Below are 16822 nucleotides of genomic sequence, written 5' to 3' on the forward strand. Positions count from 1 at the left end.
ATAAATGTCCAATGGAAACACGTATATCTCGAATATACACAAGGTTTTTTTGGAGGTGAAAATAGTATACATTTGTTTTGTTTTTATAAATACAGTACCAGTCAAAGTTTGGACACACCTTCTCATTCAATGGTTTTTCTTTATTTTTATTTGTTTCTACATTGTAGATTAATATTGAAGACATCCAAACTATGAAGGAACACATATGGAATTATGTGGTAAACAAACAAACGCTCAACAAACCAGAATATGTTTTATATTTTAGATTCTTCAAAGTAGTTGAATGAGAAGGTGTGTCCACACTTTTGACTGGTACTGTACTCGTCAATGAATAGCGGTTAAAATGTAAATAGTTTCTGTAACCTAGTCATCAAAACACGTTTGATGGGGACACCGTTAGTTTAGAACGAACACCTCGGACGGGCCACACACGTTAAATCACAGCGATGAACTTCACAATCTGAGGAATCCGAGCCGCCCCTGAACGCATCACCGCCCGGCCGTCGGTTTTCCGCCGCCTTTTTTTTTTTTTTTTTTTTTTTTTTTTTTTGCTCGGCCTGAAAGCAATTCACTCTGATGACGTCACTCGCAGAGTTATCATGGCGTCTTTGGGACCGAAGCTCCTGCTGCAATTGAGCTGAAAAAATAAATAAATCTGTCGACAGTCTGTGAATCTAAAATGGAGAACAATGCCAGCCTGCATGGAGACACTGACGGAGGCTCTCTGTGCGCCACGACTGCGGGAGAGACGGGCGACGTTACGGCTGTCTGCGGAGCGAAAGGAGCAGCCGAGAAATGCAAGACCCGTGAGGCTGCTCTCAGTACTTTGGTCAACGCTAGTTACAACAACAGCACCGCCAAGGATGCATGTGCTCCCTGCTCCGGGAACGTCACCTCCAGCGCAGCGAAGTCAGAAGTCATCGCAGTCCCCCCGGTGCAGCAGAGGAGCGAGACCCAGAGGAGCCGGTCCGGGTCCGGGGACCGGGTCAGTAACGGGATGGGGCATGCCTCGGCGCTGGCTGCAGAAGATAGCGAGGGTGGTGCCTCAAAGTTAGTAAACAACAACACCGACAGCTCGTCCAAACCTCTCGCTGAGGGTCTGGCTCCTCGTGGAGAAAGTGCACCCACAAAACTTGCCAAACCGACCCAGCTGTGTCCGGACAAAGCGCTCACCGCAGACGTCCACCCCGGGCTGTCCGGTGAACGCACCTTGTCGGAGGGATTGCCGAGTGGGAGTGACCCCGATGCCAGCCTCGGAGGAGAGTCCCGAAGCGTAGATTCACTGGAGTCCTTCTCCAACCTCAACTCCTGCCCGAGCTCGGACCTGAACAGCGAGGGGCTGGAGGACCGAGGGCTGGCCCTGGCCCTGGCCCTGCAGGGCGAGCACGGGGCTGATGGGACGAAGGCTTCGTGCGCCAAGGATCGGACCGCCGGCCAGTCCATATACCACATCAAGTGGATCAAGTGGAGGGAGGAGAAGACGCCGATCATCACCCAGAACGAGAACGGCCCCTGTCCGCTACTGGCCATTATGAATGTCCTTCTGCTTGCATGGAAGGTAACGGTCCTGAGATGAGCACAGATCTATGATGCTACCTCAAAATATGCACATTATGTCAGCTCTGTCAGTGGTCATTTTACTGTATGCACAAAGATCCATTTATTGTAAGACTCGATTCAACATTCAGAGTTGCTTATAACTAACATGCATATTCATCACTCCCTGTTAGAAAAGTAAGTTCTGTCAAAACATGTTTGCATTAGGTATCATTTCATATCAACATGTCAGTGTATGTTGAACGTTGACATAGGGTATGAGGTGTTTTATAGATGGGTCCCAACAGTAAAATGTGTTTTTCCTGTTGTTTTAGTTAACTCGTGCTGTAGTACTTTGTTTTATAAATGCATACTGATTGAATGCACAATGGGTGTCCATGTCTCTCTGCTGCAGGTTAAGATGCCACCTATGATGGAAATTATAACTGTTGAGCAACTGATGGAGTATCTTGGTGAGTGTTTTTAGCTATTGAACCTATTACTCAAGAACAAGTTGATGCCACATAATTGATCAAATAGGGTAAATGCAATAAGTATGATAGTGGTGATACCTCAGTAAATATGGACCTCTCCTTTCACCTGGCTTTACATTTACAACAATTACCTGCTTCTAAACTTGCAGTCGATTTAAAAACTTGCAGGCGATTTAAACAAAAAAGAGTGTATATATATATATACACACATATAAAGTAGCTATAGTATTAATATGTGAACCTGAGAGTATTGCCCATGAGTCCACACTTGTAAACACATTAGACCATAAAGCCACTGGCACTGAGTTTTAACAGCCTAGTAAACATTCTTGTGTTTCATGTCCTCTCAAATTTGAGAGGTCAGATATATATATTCCAGAGTCAACAGAGGAAGAGACCAGAACAGGGGAATCCCCCATGATTAAGATGTTGCAAAAGGAAACCGGAGCTATCTCTTCTCTCTGGCTGAGTCCTGCCCTTCATAACTAAAATTACTGTACAATATCAAAGTAGAGTGTATGATTACAGCAGGGGTTCTTGAGAGGTAAAGCCTGTCTTCACTAGTGTTTCCTGTCAGTATCCACTGCCATAAATAGACTAAAAGAATCCACATCACGTCAATGATGCAATGTGCACTCTTTTAGGGAAGATATTCCCCTCACTGTGATTGGTGAACTTGTTTCCATCCATGGCTCAAACAGTGCTCTCATATCTAGAAATCACAGCTAAATAATATAGGAAGTTAACAGTTTTGATCAGGGTGTGTATTTGTTTTGCCCCTTGTTTGGTATTTGGGAGGATTGTGCTTGCGTGTAATAAATGCACATAAAGTTAATCTAGTTCTTATCCTGTTTGTCATTAACACACAGACAAAAACACCATGAGTGATGATGGGTGATGTAGTTCAGAAGTGGTGTTTAAAGTGGGTGTTGGTCGCTGCTCAGCAGTTTGCTGTGTAGCACGGCCAGTGATCCAGACGCATAGAGGCAGACAGATACAGATATTAAGGGATGTTCTAGGGTGAGTGAGTCAACAGTTCGCTGTACAGAGCAATGAGGGGTTTTCCCTGTCGAGAACTCCGCTTGCTGGCCCCCCCTGCTTAATAACAATCATCATCTACGGTGACCACATGGAAATCAAGTCGGACATATTTTTCAAAACTGTGACCAGCAGTTAGTCTGTTGTTCAGTCTAATGTTGTAAAGCTTGACCTTACATGTTGCAGAACGCAACTACAAATAAAATATGAGTCTGACTTGTGTATCATTTTGAGTTTAGTTCATACGGCATAAGTCTGCTCACTTAAAAAAGAGAGTTAAACATGTCTTTACTGTCACATGGTCCCTCACAGCATGCACATGAAGAAATCATTGCGCATTACAATTATAAAGCACAGATTAAAAGAAAAAAAGGGTTTTTTTCCCCCCTGGTTCAACTCCATTCATTCAAATTTCTTGCAAAATATACTTGAATGTGTTTTTTTGTGGAGCTGTTTTTACTTAATGTAGCGGTTGATGACATGAGTTTGATGGCATTCATCTGAGTAATACTAGTATGGGTTGACAGTGCAGCATGGTACTCTCCCCAGTTCCTAATAAATAAATCAGTCTCTGTGAAGCGTTTAAAAGATAAAACTTACACGAGAGTTTTTAAAAGTAAGAACTGCAATAAAATTTTAACAGCAATAACAAGAATTTATTTGCATGACTTCCTTTGCCATCACAACTATTATTAAGCTACTAAAAAAGGAGCTTCAAAGTTGTATAAGCACTATACTATTCAAGGCGAACTACAACAAAAATATACATGTGGCTTGAGGTGTCGTGGTCAGCACGTTTGTAGCGCTGATCAGGCTGCACGGAGCCGCAGCCAGACAGCTGCCAGGCTGTTCTCTCTGCTACAGAGCTGAGTAGACAGAGCTCTCAGGTGACACCGTAGTGAACAGACTGATGCTTCATGTTTGGCACAGCCTTTTGTTGGGGAAAACAGCTGGCCAGTGCTAAACCCTCCCAGTGTGCACCTCATAACATCTGACGCCTATCAAACACTTAAGCTATAAAGCCATTGTTATAATCAGTCAAGGCCGTGATTGTTTAGTTCTGTCGATACAACATAAGTCAACATCTCTTTCCCTCTGTCACACAGGAGACTACATTCTTGAAACTAAGCCTAAAGAGATATCGGAGGCTCAGCGGCTAAACTATGAGCAGGTAAGTCCTGCCTCATCACGGCTGAATATTATTTATTATTAAACAGGCATGTGTTTTTGCTTATGTGCGTGCATCAGTAAGCTGCTGACTGTTCATAGTATTTTAGGAGCGCAGGGCTTTTGGGATGAACTCCCTCTCTGTGTTGAAACCATGGTTGTGCAAGTTGAACACAAGCTCTCATTTTGTCTAATCAACACACTCAAAATATCTCAGCTGTTCTCACCGTCATTATTGGTTTATGTTCACCACAGTATTCAAAGTAAAGTGCATTCAGTAGCTCGGTGGCTTACTCTAAAACGGGGTTTGCACATTTGCATTGCGTTTGCAAAGAAGGTCAGTGGATGTTTCCGTAATGTGGAAATAAGCAGAGAGTTGATTACAAACCACATTAAAACTGCAGCTTAGCTTTTTCCCCCCGTTGCTCTATAGGTTACATAAGATGTGTCTTGCAAGGCCCAGGGAACAACATGGTTCAGGAGTGTCAGATTATGTTGTTTCACATGGCTGTGAATGCTTAGAGACGCATGGCTGGGTTCGGCTCCCGGCTATTACTGAAGGTGTGTGTGTGTGTGTGTGTGTGTGTGTGTGTGTGTGTGTGTGTGTGTGTGTGTGTGTGTGTGTGTGTGTGTGTGTGTGTGTGTGTGTGTGTGTGTGTGTGTGTGTGTGTGTGTGTGTGTGTGTGTGTGTGTGTGTGTGTGTGTCTCACCATGAGTGGCACTTGGAGATGGAGCTCCAGCTCCCCTGCTTCCTCCCATCTCCACTGCCTGCCTATGGTGTGGGAGCGGCGCTGCCTCTCCTCCTGCGTGGCAGAGCACCAGCACATCTGTAAACGATTCGAAGCCACACTTGTCCCTCATTCAAAAAATAATGTGCACTCTCCTCATAGAAGCTCAGTGGGTCGACCTTTCTAAATTTAAGTTTGGCTGAAATAGAACCTCTTAAATAAATCAGTGGTGGACTCAGCATGCACTGTTAAAGTAAGGGAGTGGTAAGAGTTTGCGTTGCATAGTTGTTATGGCAGTCTAATCCTAGACAGTGGCCTGGGAGCTCTTTAGCATGTGGGTGTCCTCATGTCCGTGTGCTGTGGTTGACACAGTATGTGGAGACTACAGTGGGCAGGCTTTTGGGAACTAAGAGAGCGCAATTCTCAAATGTATTTATGTGCATGTCAAACAAAAGGTCTCCTCTTCTTTATATCTTGGAGAGATGTGCTTTCATTGCTTATTGGATTGTTATAAAATACAACTGAAGCCACCATAACTTTGAAAAGAGCCGAAGGAATTCAGAACAGAAGTTGTTCTATTTATAAATTCAGCTTAAAAAACATCATCTGCCACAGGAGCGCAGGAGGATTAAAATAGCAGTTGCATGGCTGCTTTTTAGCTATTGTTAAATATTTACTCGGAGGAGCGGTGGAAGTGAGAGTGTAGTTTTGCTCTGCTTTTGTCTCAATGGACCCAGCTCAACAGAACTTTTACAAGGCAATTCATCCATGATGACTGTTCAGCCATCGGAGGAAATGGCTTATCATGTTAAAGAAGCCTCTTTTGTTTTAATTTGTCGTCATTCACAATTAAGGGCCTTGTTCATGAGTGTTTCTTCAAAACCCTTCTTTTGTTCTTGATAAAGCAGATAAAATCTCAACTTGGAAATCAAAAAGCATTTCTCTCAGATCTTGCGTATTTCCTTAACCCTGCCTGTCTGCTGAATTAATGCTGTCTGGACTCCCTGGTAATCAAATTAAAAGCCATCTGAATAGTAATCTATCTGTAATTGAGTAAGCAGGGACATTAAGTGGGACGACCACATACTGAGAAATTGCTGATGGTGATGTCAGAGACAGAGAAATGGTTTGGAATCATAAAAGCTCATAACGGGAGCAAGTGGAGAGAGTGTGCCTTCAGTTTTACCGGTTGTGGCGTTGACACCGATTTAATTCAAGCAGGATCAATGTTATTATAAGATCACAGATTAAGCTTTACACAGGATTATCAGTTTGTTAGGTACACGTGTACAATCAGATCTATTACATAAGCATCTTTATGAAGCTTATAATCACGTTACAAACTGTAGATTAGCTCGTTGATACATCCAGCAGAAATGTAGAGCAGTGACAGCTGCTGATGTGTGCCAGGATTCATGAAAGTATGACCCACATTGTGGGACATTACAGTCTTATAAACTGTTCATTATTTACAGCTCCCACTGATGGGTCACAGCGTTATGTAATGGTTAACTTTTTCCTCCAGTGACTGATATGTTGTTCTTTAGGTTCATAGATCTGCTGTGTATATTTTGGGGGATTTGCACGAATGCAGACGGACTCATAGAGTTTGCATCAACATGCACACACGACAAATATCTGACAGTTGTGTTCCATCTTATTAGTTTATTTGTAAATGGCACAACATTAGATCACAGTATTGGTCTCACTATGCATTTCTCAGCCAAAAACTCTTTCTCACGTGTGTTGCTTAGGAGAAAAGTTTTGATTTTCCTAATACTGCGCTGATTTTCCAATATTCTAATATTATATATACATTTTTGATTTCCCTGCTGCATGTTTTAACTGCCACACATCCTTTATCAACTGGGACCCTGATGTTAATTAATGAAAGCTTTTGGAACCAAATCCCTCATCTTGGCACTGTAATGCCATTTTCTGTCAATTACCAGTTAATTACACATACTCAGGATTATGTTTTCAGGTACATTTTGGGTGAAAGTCAACATGGAGAGTACAGCAGAGAGGCCTCCCCTTACACAACTAGGCTGAAGAGTGAAAGTAATAATACAGAAAGTCCTCGAGCACTGTGCTCATGTTATACTGTGGAAGTGCATCCAACACAAGCACAGATGAATGCAAGTGATGCTTTGCTAATCATCTGATCTCCAAGCGCTCATCTGCTGTTGGAGCCCTCTGCCCTAAAGTGAAGAGATGTGGTCCATTACACAGCCCCGCTAATCCTGCTATCACTTCTGCTCATAAGCGTCCTAATCCACACACTCAGATGGGCAAGCTGAAGGCTTTTCATCTCAGCTCTCCGCATCAAAGCTGGAGTAGCTCAATGATCATGGGACGTACAGTATCCTACTGTAAACTGAAAAATAGACCTTTTGCTAATTTCTTCTAAAAATTGACGACCATTGTACTGATTATTGGACATGAAAGAATCAAAATTTAAGAAATGATTGATTCAGAAGCATTGTAAACACTTGAACATTTTTTTTGCATGTGACATTTCCTTAGTGGTGCACACAAAAAAGGATTTCAATACATCATGAAATAATAATAATAAAAATAATATTTAAAATGGTGATTTTTCTTTTTTGACCACACAAATAGAGTGTCAAAGCTGGTCGATACTTTAGTTGAATGATATTAATCAGAATATTTAAGCACTGTTACCTATTCAATAATATAATTGATGTTTAGGACATAGCATTAGTTTGGACAACTGCAAGTAAATCTGCAGTTTGTAGACTCAGGTCTATATTGTTCTGGTATCTTTAAAGCAACTGGCTGTGCTTTCAAGACATTTTTCATGACTCTCTATCATCTGTAGTAGTTTAATGTGAAAGCGTTGAAATCAAATGGAAATCTTTTAGAACTACACACTCTTAACTGAGTTGTAGGGCTCAGCTGTGAGACTATCTTGAGCCCAGACTTAAATGGCAGCAGAAGTTTAGAGCCAGCTGGGGAACATTGCTCCAAGACTTATTGCAAGAATGTGTCTGTTTTGTTGGGTTCACAGGTGTGTGGATGCAGACATGTGACATATATGGCTACGTATGATGTGATGTGTATTTAAAGTCTGAAGTATTCACAGTGCAGTAGTAATAAAATCCTCACTCATAATTAAAGGATGAATAAAGTGGAAACAGTCTATTCAATCATTCAGTCACTGAAATAAAGGAAATTCTTTCTACATGTGTTTATTTAAACCCTTCCCTCTACTACAAGAGATAAAAACATAATTTCAAAGTCAAGCCACAGTTCAGATTTTTCTACCTCACAAAACAAAACTGACATTTTCTTATCAGTATGAAAAGACAAAAAGCATCATGGAGAGGTATTTTTCTCAGCTCTGTTTTGGCCACATGGAAACTGTAGAGGTCAAATCCAATTAAAACCCATGGAAACAGATTTTTTTTTTTTATATAAGACTCATGCTGAAGTTCTTACAGACTGCTGAGGGCCAAAGATAAGTGAAGCAAGGTGAAGCAATACTTTCTCAGGGTCTGTGCAACATTTACAAAGCAAGCACACAGCATCATTTGAAGCTGTCAATCATTTTGACCAGGCTGAGTTTAGTTTTCCAAGATGTTTTTTCTGAATTAAACCCAGAACAGCTCTTTTTTACACCATGTTATGTTCTGGGTTTAAATCAGTCAATGTTTCTGTATAAGACAGTAAACCTGCCCGAGGCATCTTAATGCCCTCAGGCTTTGTTTTGTGTAACAGTACTTTCCTGTTGGGACAACACATATTTTATATCCATCAGCTTGATTTCTGTCTACATTTTTAATGTCCACAGACCATTGACTGTCTCGCACATAACAAGGGGAATTTTAGACTCTGGTAGCCTTTACCTTTTCAAGACTTTTGTGTTTTCCTTCTGGTATCACAAGTCTGTTCATAGTGAAGTGCATTGGTATCATTTGAAAAAGTGATGTCAATGCATACTATCGCCTCCAGTGAGTCATCTTCCATCATCAGGAGACAAAACAACGAACAATATCTTGATTTAAAGTGTTTAAAGTTGATATTTTACTTTAATTCATAATTGTTTTGTTGCAAAGGTCCACTGACTTTCTTAACTAATTACAGACCATCTAAGCTGTAGGATGAACTCTGTATTTATTTGCCAGCTTGTTGAATCATCCTGTAACTTAATGTTTGAGCCTTGAGAAAATATTAACAAATGGGCAATGCTTTCTGTAGAACAAGTATTATACATTCTTAGTTAACGAACTACAGCACTAAATTGCCACAGACAAAAGCCTTAATCTTTGACCATTGTGTTGCATGTCATCCCTCCTCTGTCACCTAATTTCCTGTCATGTCTCTACTGTCAGCTATTAGAAATTAAGTCAAAAATCAAACAAAGGCTAGGTTTATTGCAGGGCTAGTGGATTGCATTATGTCGTCACCTGCTCCTGATATTCTTTCCCCTTTTTTGTAATATTAATATCATGTCTCCTAACGACGAGCCTGAGAGCTCGCTCAGAAATTCAATATTAATTGGTTTCCTGGCAGCGACTTCCAGTTCTTCTTGTGGTTGTAGATTGATTGACAGTAAGCAGAGCAAAACCTAGAAAGTGCAGTACATATGAAAACAGTCAACTTAGTCACATTAATGTAACTCTAAAGAATATAAATTTGACAAAAACAAATTAAGTAGTAAGTGTGTGGAAGCTGTTTTTGCATTGTCCAGGAATATATGGCAGCTAATTGCTTCTTGAATGGTAGAAAAATCAATCGCTGTTAGCTCCAGCTATAATGACTGTGTGCAGACAACCAAGAATAATGTATCATAAAGAGAGCACAATGTTTGATCCCTCTGCTGCATTGTTATCACACGGTCTTAACAAAAGTCTGAACCGTTTGTTTTCCTCGTTTCCAAGAACATGAGTGATGCCATGGCAGTGTTGCACAAGCTGCAGACAGGTCTGGATGTGAACGTGAAGTTCACAGGAGTGCGAGTCTTCGAGTACACCCCAGAATGCATTGTGTTTGATCTGCTTGACATCCCTCTCTACCACGGCTGGCTGGTTGACCCGCAGGTGAGATGGACCTCCTGGAAATAAATTAGTTTTATTGACCTCCTCTCTCTCCTGGACATGTCTCTTTTCAAATCCACTAGGAGTAATGAAATATTCTACCCGCCAATTACTGCAGTTTGAGGTCACTTTCACACTAGTTCGGTTCATTTTTGCCCTCCAGTTTTTGTCTGTTTTGTACCAACCACAGTGGATTGCATGTATTAAACAGTAGTTTAGCTTTTGAATTACATTTTATGTCATGTACAGTTCTGGTCCTCGTCTGGTTTGCATTCCCTTCACAAACTTCAGAGTTCTCTTGGAAGCATACCGCCTCATTTTCTTTAGGTGGTCTGTCTGCAGATTTTTTGTTAATTTCAAATGTCAGCATTTACACCAACCTAAATAAAGATAGTTAAGTGGTAGGGATCAAGTTTACAAATTGGTCAGAGTTCAATATGTACCCCTTGTCACCAGAATGTTTCTCTCTGTTATTCATTTTGTATAACTCTTCTTTGGCTTTTAGTAACACAGAGTCACAGCGTGGTAAATATTCTTTGTTGTTTTTGTTTGCAGATGCAGGACATTGTCAAAGCAGTGGGCAACTGCAGCTACAACCAGCTGGTAGAGAAGATAATATCCTGCAAACAGTCGGACAACAGCGAGCTGGCAGGAGAAGGTGAGTGCTTTCTCTTCACTCCCTCTGCCCTCTGACCAGCCTGACTCCCCTCATCTCTACTATCCTCCTGTGTTCTTGGAGACAGAGAAAAATAAACAAAGTCATGCATTTTGGGTAACGATGTATGGTGAAAACTTTTAAGATTCTGAGCAAAAAGAGATTAACATTCTAATAGAAAAAAATCCTTATTCATTCAATTTTGACTATCTTTGTTTTATAACTAGTGTTTCAAGTACAGTTTTCCACTGTAACTACCATGTGCAGTGAAACATTCATTCAGTGGGACATTCATTACTTGAGATATGTTTCCTGGACTGTCCAGTGCAGACACATTCTGTGCAAAACCACAGACCAAGTTCAAATGAAACCAGGACATGAGGCCACTCATCAAATGACCTACTTCCACAGCTCACATTTGTTTTACCAGCTGTCAGTAACTTCTCCACTTAACTTATTTGCTCATTCAACACTGAGCTTCCTGAGTAGTTGTCGGCTGGTCTGCTGCCAAGCAAACAAATCAAAGCCTTAAGTCGATGATGATATTGGAGATTCACTCCCCTCTATTGTATTTCTCTTTTTTTCTAGCTAAGAAATTTCCTATGAGTGCTTTATTTAAGTGGTTTGACGCTGATGCTACCAACCACTTTAAATGGACTGATATACTCTGAAAACTATAAACATCTCTGAGTTTTGATACCATGCTAAAGCATACTTTAATATTTCATAGGAAGTATTTAATAGTTGTTTTCCACCTATCTGTAAATGTTGTGTCTCATTGTTGGCAGTCTGTTTTCTGTCTGTTTGAGGATCACACTGAGTTTGTCGGTGTTTGCTCCACATTGAATGCCGCTCTGTCTTACAGATGTCACTCACCATCTGCCTCTCAGCCTTTATTGAGTTCACTGTAGTTGCTGTGACCGCTTCCAGCAGCACAGAGCCAGAATGTTCAAATAGTTTCTACAGACATTACAGCAGGGTTTCCCACATGCTTTCCAAATGGTGGCCTTTGAATGAGTAAGGATTGCTTGATTGTTGTGGGGATGACTCATCCAGTGGTCTGGGGTCTATCTATGAAAATATGCGTTCATTTAGTAGTAACATATGAAAGTTATGCTCCTTGTTAAGCCAAATAATTGATTATCTTTAGAACTGCTTTAGTCACTCACAGGTTAAGAGGTGAAGTTTATCAAAATAATAATAATAATAATAAGCATCATAGACACATGGACGTAAAATCACTCAATTTCAAGTCAATAATAAATGTGTCTGTATATTCTGCAAAATGCACGGCTAAAATCATAATAAAAGATGTGCTAAAGCATTTAAGTAACACTTATCATGGGTTCATGGTTCTGCATTCGATCATCAATCACAAATTCAATCCCTCCTTTTTTTTGTGTTCATGTATGTGTCTTCCTCCCCTTCTCTCGACCCAGGCATCGTGGCGGAGCAGTTTCTGAGCAGCACAGCCACTCAGCTCACGTACCACGGCTTATGTGAGCTCACATCCACCGTACAGGAGGGAGAGCTCTGTGTCTTCTTCAGGAATAACCACTTTAGCACCATGATCAAATACAAGGTAAACACAAAATAGTGTAGTAGATTAAGAAAAATAACTTGCAATCAAGTGTTGCCATCTACTTCTTCTAAAAGAGACTTAGTATTTTTCTGCAGCGTTCCCCATAAGGACTTCCTATAACATGTTCATCAAACTGATGAAAGCTACGTATTTATGTTGAACAGATTTAGACCAATGATGATGACACTTTAAGGGGTTTGCATCCCATCTCTAACAGCGCCTGAACACAGCTGACTTGCCATATCACTGCAGCTTGGACAGACCTTTCCTGTTATCTGCAGGAGGGGAAGTGGAACCTGTTTACCCTCATTTTGAATAGTACTCTATTAGATCCAATGTAAGCAAAGTTGTGTGTATCACCTATAACCATCAGACAAAGCCTCACGGCAGCCGTAGTTCTCTTGAAATGACCCCGCTGCACTTTAACGTGCACACCAATCACACAGGATAAACCAGCATATACAGAATGTGTGAGTGCGTACTAACAGTCTAAACCATACAGTCCTGTATGTCTGCATGCAGTGTGACACTGAAAAGATGGGTGTGTGTAATGTGTGTGTGCTTGTTTCCTAGGGCCAGCTTTACCTCCTGGTTACAGACCAAGGTTTCCTGACAGAGGAGAAGGTCGTTTGGGAAAGTCTGCACAATGTTGACGGAGACGGCAACTTCTGTGATTCGGAGTTCCGGTTGCGGCCGCCTTCGGATCCAGAGACTGTGTACCGCGGCCAGCAGGATCAGATAGACCAGGTCTGAGCACTGATGCAGGCAAGACTAGCAGAAGCAGCAAATATCCACTCCAAAACCATGTTTGTGCTTTAACATTAAGTGCTTTTCACACCATCAGTGTATCACAAAGGCCAAAACAGAATACCAGACCAGTAAGGTCATACTGGTCTTTACAATTGTACTTTACAGAAATTGGAAAAACACTGGAGGAAAGGACAGATTAAAGAAACCCGATACAAAAAAACACCTGTGCATAAGCCCAGGTTAAAAAAAAAAAAGAGATAATAAAGGAAGTTGCTCAATATTAGATGTGTTATAGCTCCCAACACCAGCTTTTTAAACACACAAACACATTACAGCCTGAAAAGCACATGTGAGGGTTGCATGGCGCCCACCTCCGTTCTCATCCATGCTTTGCTGTACCACACAGTCTGCGTTGGGTTTATGTCTCCCGGCTGGTTTCACAATTGTCTGCTCATTGGTCGGCCAGAGTGGTTGTCTGCCTTTGCTCCCACACACACAGACTAGACAAGACCATGGGGGCTATTACTTTTTATTCTCCTTGCTTAGTCGGGCCCAGCACCTCCTTATCTCCAAGATGGGGTTGGTGGAAAAAATCCATTCAGGCAATGTTCTGCACTCCTAATCAATTCCATTACATTGGAGAAAACTTGTAATGACCCAGTTGGGAATTGGATCTTTTGTCAAAAAGAACAAAGTACATGTCATATTAGAAGATAGTGAGTATAATACAATGGATAGAAACAGCATTAAGGACGTTTTGTAAATTGCACTGCAACTAATTACTACAAAAAAAAATGATGAAGATAGTACAGCAAATTAAAATTAATCAAGGCCGACACAAATTACTCAGTTATAAATAATGTGACTGAAGTTGTGGATTGCAGCGGTGCTTGAATGTGGATTGGTCTGTTTGCAGTATAGGCTGAGGTAGTTCAGCTGTTGCATAATCAGAGCACAGCTGATCACAGTGGCTGCTTTGCTCATAAATCATCAATCCTTTCTCTCTCTTTGTGCACGTTCATGTGTGTCAGGACTATCTGATGGCGCTGTCACTGCAGCAGGAGCAGCAAAGCCAGGACCTACAGTGGGAGCAGCTCCCCGAGGGCATCAGTGACCTAGAGCTGGCAAAAAAGCTTCAAGAGGAGGAGGACCGACGAGCGTCCCAGTACTACCAAGAGCAGGAGCAGGAACAGGCGGCGGCAGCTGCAGCAGCAGCAGCACAGGCACAGGTGGGGAGGGAGGGGCTGAGGGAGATAAAAGCAAGTGGAAGAGGGAGGAGAAGTGGGACTTTGAATAAATGTGGGGCATTTAATCTGGCATAGAGGGAAGATGTTGCCTTTTGGAGACAGATGGATGTCTGCTTCAGAGAGTTTGAACTATAAAGGAGACGTTGGAGAAGAAAAGGGTTGGTGGTACCTTTCACTGTGAGGTCAAGACACAGGCATTGTCCCTGGAGCTGCTGAGGCATTTAGGAGAGTCATCACACCTCCTTGTTGCAGCCATGTGACATATCGGTATATTGATTAAATGATGTCTATACATGGCATAATTAGAACCAATGTGACATTGCCCTTTATTAAAAAGCTCTTGGTTTTGTTAGCTTCTCTAAAAGATATCTCTTGCTGACCAGTCCTGTTTTTCAGAATCTTTTTAGTATCAGTTTTTAGAGCAAATATTCATGCCTTTTTCAAGTGTTTGAACAGCATATCAAAACCTGAAAGTGTTAGCAAAAAACTAAAATCCTTCCCTCACATTTATTCCTACTCTCTTCTTACATCTCCTAATATATACCTAAATAATATCATTGACCTACATAATCTAAAAAATGTAAAACTAAATAAGTAACTGCATTAAACCCCATATCAGGGTTGTTATATCTTAAGGTATGCTATTACTTCTATATTCAAACATAACCCAATACCTATTCCAAAGGCATACAACCAGCCATGTTTTTAAACTAAACATTAATATTTGCCTTATCACCATGTTCCAGTTCAGAGCAATAAGTAGCTTTGCCTGTGATATACACATATCTATGAATTTAAACTCTTTTCTGCCCTTCTGTCCCGTTTGTGCAGCAGGGCCAGCAGGAGCCTGCCGAGGGAGACGAGGCGGACAGAGGAGGGCCAGGAGCAGGCGGAGCAGCAGCCGGCGCTGGGACGGCAGCAGCTGCTGGAGCCACACCCAGCCCGGGAAAACAGTCCTCAAGCGGGGAGCGCAAGGCCAAGAAAGAATCGAAGGATAAAGACAAATGTGTTATTTTGTAACATACAGCTTGTCTCTGTGAGTGTTTTGTGCATTTGCTTATCCGTGAGAAAGGGGACAGCATTTGTTTCTCCATGGACTGGACACACAACGGCCAGCCTCCATCCCCCTTGACGACATCCAAGGTAAGGAGACGTTTTGAGGAGAGACGCAAAAAGACTTAGAGGATTTGCTGTTCCCAAACCACTGGTGCCTGCTATCCTCTTTCCTCAGTGGAACCTGGACATCAGAGGAAGGAACGCTACCATGACAACTACAGCTTACCTTTCATAGAGTCGGCCAAACTTTGTTACAAGTTGCACAGTGCACTATATTTGTGATGTGGGGTCAAGTTTATTCGGGGTGGTATATTTTATAGCAAATGACATAATCTGAAGAAACAAAATGTCACCATGTTCTTTCCCCCCAAAAAAATCATTCATTTGTCATTGCTGCAGCTCATAAGCTTTTTTGTATGTATCAATACTTACAAAACGTATATAGACGGATACACATTTTTTTTTAAGTTGATGACGAGATTCACATTTTATTTATATATATTTGAGGTAGCTTTTGGTGAGTTTTTATTTTTATCTGTAAACTGACATGGATTTGCTCCTAATGTTGCATGTAGGAAATCAGTTTAACACTATTTGTGTCCCCTCCAAAACACTATGTACCTAAGGGTTAATTAATGCCAGATAGCTGCAAGTTACTGTAGCTATGGAACAATACTCATCACAGCTTGCCCTGTTCAGATTTGCCTTACCAGAGTATGGTGATGTTGTATTCTGCTCTGTTTGAATGTGAATGTGTGTTTGTTTGTTTTCATGTGTGTGGTATGTGCAGTACACATGTGGTATAATTGGTGTGTGGTACACATGTCTCATTTACTGAGAAACGCTGATGTAACACGTTTAAATTTGGAAATAGCCAAATATTTTATGCTGTATCAACTCAGCTCCACGTTCGTCTAGTCTTTTATGTTGAGGTTCTATTTCTCAAAAGCTACGTTTGGGACAGTCAAACTGAGATAACTGAGATTTGCTGGATATTTTTCTGAATCTGAAGTTGTTTCTATGTTAACCACGACTATCCTTTAGCAGATAAGATTAGGAGTAGATCACACCCAGTTTAGAGTGAATGGTAGTTCTGAAGGGCCCTTTAATTTTTCCAGTCTCTTTTTGCTGCTTCCTAAAAAGGTGTGTGTGTGTGTGTGTGTGTGTGTGTGTGTGTGTGTGTGTGTGTGTGTGTGTGTGTGTGTGTGTGTGTGTGTGTGTGTGTGTGTGTGTGTGTGTGTGTGTGTGTGTGTGTGTGTGTGTGTGTGTGTGTGTGTGTGTGTGTGTGTGTGTGTGCAACCAGGTTGTGAAAAGAAATACTGCAGAATTCAGTAATTTGCATGTATTATTCCTCAAAACTAGGAAAACATTTGTGAACTGTTATTTAACACAAACCTGAATCCAAACCCCCAAATCTGTGACACCGATATCTACAAAGTGTTTCAACTCCAGATATTAACCTGACTCATTTCATGCTGTAGCTGTGTTGAGTTGATATTTTCTCCCTCG

The 16822-nt window shown here is 41.4% G+C and overlaps 1 protein-coding gene across 2 annotated transcripts; it reads left to right on the forward strand.

Annotated features, from left to right (window-relative positions):
* Positions 1–589: 589 nt before the first annotated feature.
* mindy2 (MINDY lysine 48 deubiquitinase 2) lies at positions 590–16487 on the forward strand. 2 transcript variants are annotated; one of them, XM_054612819.1, is made up of 9 exons: positions 590–1558; positions 1952–2009; positions 4175–4239; positions 9868–10026; positions 10579–10681; positions 12118–12260; positions 12834–13007; positions 14042–14239; positions 15089–16487. In XM_054612819.1, exons 1-9 carry the CDS (start codon positions 680–682, stop codon positions 15275–15277), a joined length of 1968 nt encoding a protein of 655 aa, XP_054468794.1. In that variant the 5' UTR covers positions 590–679; the 3' UTR covers positions 15278–16487. The 2 variants fall into 2 exon arrangements, with proteins under 2 accessions (XP_054468794.1, XP_054468803.1); XM_054612828.1 differs by having other exon boundaries at positions 15092–16487.
* The last annotated feature ends 335 nt before the right edge of the window (positions 16488–16822 follow it).

Source organism: Anoplopoma fimbria, chromosome 2 (assembly GCF_027596085.1).
Source record: "Anoplopoma fimbria isolate UVic2021 breed Golden Eagle Sablefish chromosome 2, Afim_UVic_2022, whole genome shotgun sequence".
Lineage (NCBI taxonomy): Eukaryota > Metazoa > Chordata > Actinopteri > Perciformes > Anoplopomatidae > Anoplopoma > Anoplopoma fimbria.